The following is a 6,510-nucleotide window of genomic DNA, read 5'->3' on the forward strand; positions in this document are numbered from 1 at the left end:
CTCCTTACGAGTTAACTGTATGATAAGCTCATGCAGGCATTATTTTGGGTTATGCTTAATTGTGACGGAATTGTACGGAATCGTTTGGAGGCTTCTGGCCATGCCATTTACAGGATCTAACCGATCGCTAACATGCTTACTAATTACACCTGTAAAACTATAATTGTATTTCTTTTCGACTATTGTCCTGTCGCACACCAGTACTCGTTTTACTTGCACAACAAGGACATGGCGCACCTATGCGTGCGGCCCTTCCAGAGTTTACTTAAATTACACCGGACAAATTCAAGTTTGCAGGTAAATAGATTTAGCCGAGCCCTAGCCTGTCGCAACGCATCATTATTGTGTGGGTGATAGTTTCCTTCTCGGCAGGTCCCTCTCTGCGCTGTGCGTTCATCAAATCGGCGCATATGCTCACGTACAATAGTAGAATCTAGGTTGGAATGGCCGATGCCATCGGCTCGCCATGTATCAGTTCGGAGCGCGCAGCAGGATCCCGCATCGACGCCACCCACATCGACGCCACCCACGCCCTCATCGGATACCAGCCAGCTATTGTTTTCCATCGGTATTACTGCGCTATGGATTGGGCTATCAGGTGAAAAATGTTTACTGCACGGGGTTGAATTTCGGTATGGGATGGACAGCTGCTTGGTTACCCCCAACGACCCCAGGGCTTTCGTATCCTGCCAATTGCCGAAGGTGTTTGCTGATGCGTTGTAAACAGAATGGCGCGCTCTATGCCATGCTCCCCTGCTGTATGCTTGGCGACTTTAGGCACAACTGTAGTCCGCATGCTTCTGAAGGCCTGCACTTCTCACGTCTTCTCCGTACATCACCCGCTTGTTACCATGTTACCATTTTTCTAACGCGCTCCGTTTCCCTGAATTTGTACGACAGTTTACGGGTTTATGCTAGCCCCCAACCAAACACCGTATCGAGACCAAATCTTTCTTGAGAGGATTCTCGGCATCGGCGAAAATGACGGTTTCATCGTCAACCCTGTCTTCGTTTCACTCTTCAGCATCATGGGCATTTACCCCGCCATCTACGCCTCGCTACTTGTGCCCGCTGGGCGCAGCGAGAACAAGGTGTGTACGGCTGTACGGGCCTACGTGTCGTTGACGAAGGGGATTGCGGGATTGCGCGACTGTGCGATTGTAGTTGGGTGCAAGCAGTGCGAGTGCGTGCGCGCGTGTATGGGGTGTGGTGTGTGTATATGTAAGTAGAGGCTACAAGTATCTGACCGGGCCTGACACTGGCCAGGGGCTGCTGCCCAGCCCCAACGGAAAGGCCGCCCAAGCTCTCTCTCTCCCGCGGACGGGATATATGGTTGGATATGTGGGTGGGTGGGTGGGTGGCGCGGGGCGACGTCCTCACTTTAAGTACCATGAGCGCAAGTGCCCCCTCCAGGTGCCCCTTCCAAACACCTCTACAGCGCCTCTTACTTCCGCGCCACAGCCTACTTTGGCCTCGTTGGTCTCTTCTCCCCTCTGTGGCCCTCATCCGCCCTCCTCCTTGTGCAGGTTCCCGCCTGGCCCTTCGTGACCCTGTCATTCTTATTCGGCGCCTTTGCGTTGCTGCCGTACATGGCGCTATGGCGGCCGTACAGGCGGCCAGAAGACAACCCCCTGCCGCCACCGTCGGCGGAGTTAGAGGGCTGGTCCCGCCTCTTCCTCAAAGGTGCCGAGACGCCGGTGATGCCAGGGGTGCTGCTTGCGGGCTCGCTGTACTACGTCTTCCAGGTAGTACGGCATGTGTACGAATGTGTACGGGATGATGCGTTACATAGCGGTGGTGTTTCATGATCGCTGAAGTGTCGCACGTGTATACCACAGACCGGGGGAAATAGTAATGATGAATAGTACTTTCCCCGCGTCTGAAATCCTTTGAACAGAGCGCCGCTTAGTGTGCTGATAGTATCAGCAGGCAAGGTCCGTATTGTCGTGATTCCGTACGCCAGTCCTTGCTGTGTACAGCGGGAATGAAGTAGGTTGGGAATAAATATATACTGCATATGCCGCACGTGACAGGAAGTTAAGATCAAGATGCGGAAGTTAAGTGTTGGGGTGGATGGGATTGCGCAAGGTGATGATTGCGAACGGGAAACGGCTGTACGACAGGCAAGACGTGGGATGAACACGGCAACGCCTGGAATGGATGTGCCTACCGTCCGTATGTATGTATGTATGTATGTATGTATGTATGTATGTATGTATGTATGTATGTATGTATGTATGTATGTATGCGCAACGCAGGCCGTTACCTCCAACGGCGACATCTGGCTGGACTACTTTAAACTGTTTGACGAGAGCCGTCTGGTCCACGTCACCAGCATTGACTTCGCCACTCTCACAGCCCTGGCGCCTTTCTGGATGGAGAACGACGCGACTGGGAGGAACTGGGCCAGACGGTGAGGAGCGCGCAGCACCGCTGCACGTCGCCACCGTTCCCCCCCACCATGTGTGGAGAGACACACACACACACACACACACACACTCGCGCGCAGGCGTTATACCCCACCCCGCCGTACGTACGGCATTACAGACAGCATTATGGCGGTTCACTGCATTTTATGTCATGGTATCGCTCTGCTGTGCTGTCCCCGTTCTGCTGTTCTGACACTTGCTGCTAACGCAGCGATGGCACATCGCGATTACACTGATGCGGGACATGATGTGATGTGCGACATTGTGACCCGCATGAATATGCATTCCGAGCAGCACGTTAGCTGAGCAAGATGGTGAAGTGCGGCAGTTACGGGCTTACCAAAGCCACCTGTCCTTTATGTCGCGGTTGTACCGCAATGTCTCTCTTAAACCCTCCCACCTCCCAGGTATTCCTCCCGGTCTTGCTTCCGTGAAAGACGAGATTTCGGGTTCGATACCTGTCCTCTGCTATAATCCTTTCCGCTATCGTTCCAATAGTCACACTCGGTTCATCAGCATTTTTAATCTCCAGTGAATGTCTGAGCATATCCAAAGAATCGGCTTGTTTGTCTGTCTGTCCGCATGTATGTGCATGTCTCTGCAGGTCCCAGGTGCTGCCGATTCTCTCTCTACTGCCCGTCATAGGGCCCTGCATTTATCTGCTGCTTAGGCCAAAGGCTCGACAGCCTCAGTTGCCCAGTTGATTGCAGTGGCGGCTGTAGAGGCTTGCAGTTAGGTCGTTAGGTGTGGTTCTGGAGCTTTCTTTTGACATTGTACATACAGTGCAAAATACATGGCAACGTTGCATCAATAGCTGGAGGTTGAATGAAGTTGAATGGAGACGAAGGAGCGGGGGGGAGGGGTCTAGCTGAGGAGGAGAAGAAGAAGTAGAGAGGAAGAGAGACGAGGAAAAGGATTGGGAATAAGGAAATTTAAAATGTAAAAATACCAATCAACAGGCACACTTTACCCGGAACGTGCGCTTTGATATTAGAGGCTTTGGACTTCGAATGGTAAGATGGGGATGGGGTGTTAATAGAGGGCGGGGATGCCTGCCCACGGGCAGGCAGTGGAGCGTAAAACAGACTCCAAACGGTGCTCTGCAGGTGGCACAGGTTTTGAGGGGTTGGGAAAAACGGATGGAATGGGGAAAGAAAGCTATCTGGAACCAATTGGCAGATAGAGCCTATTGTGATGAACATAATGTTCATGCTATAAGAGGGCCTTGTGTGGAGACCTTTGCTAGAGATCACGCTTGTGCATGCATGGCGGCAAGCAGGACGACCGTGAAGAAGTGTGCCTTACTTCGAAACAAAAGTCAGTCCGTACAATGGCGGCCAATGGATCTTGGCCGACAGCATGTTGTATGGCCGTCCTAGCATGGAAGCCGAGACGACATGAAGCCATTCACGTCTTTTGCATGGGTTCAGGATCCTTTACAGGTCAGCAAAAGCTAGGCAGGTTGAGCCAGACTCTGGCTCATGGTCTCAGATGATGACACAGCATGGCTGGGTTAGTTGGGTGTAAGGCCCAATCTGTAACTGTTAGGCAAACTGTTTTGCAACTGTACAGTCCTTGCCCTCAGGGCCGTCATTTACTGCGCATATTAAGCTGGTAAGCTTATCTTGTTTTTGTTGTTCAACAGAACAGGTCTTGCTCTCTGTTACTACATCGCTGTGCCTTCGGCACGTCAGCGAGACCCATCGGGAAGAGTGCTTATATAACACAAGCACCAAGGAGTTAGCCCACCTAACTGAAACACATTTCATAGCTAGTGGCTGTACATGTCCCGGTATCGCTGGGAATGACTCCACTGGTGGAGCCAACTCACAGCTATACTACTCAGCTAACTGGAATGTCACAGACTGGCATTTCCTCGAGGGCTTCAGCGGCGCAGTTTATGCCCCATGCTGTCTCAGGCGCGGGTCAACAACTCCCACCCACCCCAGACTCAACAAGCCTACTCCTGCAGCTACAACAGCAAATGGCCTCAAGACGACGCATTTAACCAAGCTGATCTCCAAGGTTTGGGCGTGATGCTGAAGGTTTTCTCTTCAGCAGATCAGGAGATTGACTTCTGCCTGCGCTGGGGTCACAGTGTGTAAGAGGGATCAGCTCCCCTGGCATCTCCCAACTGAATACTCTTTGCCTGGTGTTACAGTGGTGCGAATTGCTAGGAGGTGGGAACTCCCCGGATCGAATCCGGTTCCGAATAGATCGCTAACCAGGCATGATGCAGCATACTCTTCACCAAGGTGAATGCCTGGGCGGGCGAGAAGTCTACCAGCTGAGTAGAAATAAAATTCTCCATCTCGGACGGAAACTGACGATATGTAGGGTTGGCCGGAAGTTTAGGTTTAGAAAATAATTTAGATGCCATCTAATTAGATTTCTATATAGATTTTAGATGAGGCCATCTAAACCGTTTAGGTGGGCATCTAAACGTATCTAGTCCATCTAATGCCTATCTAAAGGCCGGTGACCGAATCCAGACCGTTTAAACGTGAGTCATGGCACGCGAAACAGCTATGTTGAAGGTAACTTTAGTGTCATATCCTTGCTCCGCGCTATTACATACACAAATAGACGTAAAAATACACAATGGCAGAACCAGGACCCCAAAAGCCGATCACATACAAATACAACCACCAGACTTTCGACGCGCCACAGTACGCAGCTAAGCTCTGCGAAGCCAAGCGCAGCATCAAAGCCGCAGCGTACTGGTCCATATTCGACGTGTTGCTCGTAAAAGGCGTTGTGAACCTCGTCTGCACCGTTTGCAGCAAGTCCTATAGCGCGAAGAACCCGTCAGCTGTCTGCCCGGATCACTATGCGAAGCACCAGAAGGACGTCGCCAGCGCGGTCGGAAGCGAGCAGTCCGGGGCGCCCACAACCAACAGCACGAAGCCTGCTAATGAGGGCTGTTGTCGTCTAATGCCGTGATGTTTCTGTCGTTTGCGTGGTGCGGCCGGTGGGCAAGGACAACTGACTGCGTGACGGGTGTGTGGAGGTGAAACCCCGTTGTCGCCAGTCGAACAGGCCGGCAGAACAGAGCCCGACAGCTTTGCATCCCAATGCGGGCGTGTCCCGCATGTTGGCATGTGTACTTTGGTGGTTCCGTTTGCGGTTGGGCCGACGGTTGGGCCGCGGGGCGCCTAATTGTGTGTGTGTGTGTTACATGGTTAGGGGTGCGTGACCCCATACCTGTAAGAAGACTACCCATACGAGCCGAAGGCCCAAGGGCAATACTACAACGCCTAAAAGCCACGGAGAAAAGGAAAAACACCGCACATCAGCCCAGACTAGCGTCCAAAGGGGGTAATTGAGTTTCGGTGAGCCCACATACGTTCCAACATCCTCGCCAGACGTGCGGGTCCCATTGCATGGCCTCCAACATACTCTGTTGATGATCGAATCCCTCTTCAGCACGAATATCATTATAGGCTGGGCATTCCAATAACACGTGTTTTTCATCCTCAATTCGGCTATTAGGACCACAACAGTGGCAAAACCGCTGCCCCCTGGGGACATGGTACTTGCCCCTTCGTGCTCTGTTCGCCTCCAAAGCCCAGCAACATAAACGAAACTGCATTAGCTTACGATGTGCTAAACGAGGAATGAAAACCTTAGCATGTGTTGGCCACATGACGGCTGCGGCTCCCGAAAAGGGCAGCCCCATCCAGTGCTTATACTTCGCCATTTGCACTCCCGGTTGCTTCCCATCTGATGGGTACTCCCCTGGCAAGACAGTCAGACGCGTATGGTCCCAGCCGCTCATCAAACGCTCTCTTAGTGCCGTTATTATCGCTCCTTCTGGTAGAGGTCTACTCAACAACCAGTCAACACGCTCCTTTACCCCCACGACTTCTTGCGGTATTCCGCTCCAAATGTTGCACTCCAAGAAGGAAAACAGTCGTAACATTGAGATTCCCCAACCCTCCCATTCCGGGTTGGTCAGGGCATCGGTTATCTCCTGCCGTAAAACTGCATGAGCAATGGATCCCACTTGCTTTTGAACGCGGTTCCAGAAACGGAGAATCTGCTTCACCATGTAATATTGTAAGGGGAGTTCAGCCAGCTC

The 6,510-nt window shown here is 52.1% G+C and overlaps 1 protein-coding gene across 1 annotated transcript; it reads left to right on the forward strand.

Moving 5' to 3' along the window:
• Positions 1-902: 902 nt before the first annotated feature.
• On the forward strand, positions 903-3,133 carry VOLCADRAFT_60480 (uncharacterized protein; the record flags this gene model as incomplete). The annotated part of the gene is made up of 4 exons (XM_002950477.1): positions 903-1,091; positions 1,527-1,745; positions 2,259-2,413; positions 3,034-3,133. Coding segments are annotated over 4 exons (663 nt in total), but the record flags the coding sequence as incomplete, so codon positions are not given.
• Between the last annotated feature and the right edge of the window lie 3,377 nt (positions 3,134-6,510).

This window comes from Volvox carteri (assembly GCF_000143455.1).
Source record: "Volvox carteri f. nagariensis unplaced genomic scaffold VOLCAscaffold_19, whole genome shotgun sequence".
NCBI lineage: Eukaryota > Viridiplantae > Chlorophyta > Chlorophyceae > Chlamydomonadales > Volvocaceae > Volvox > Volvox carteri.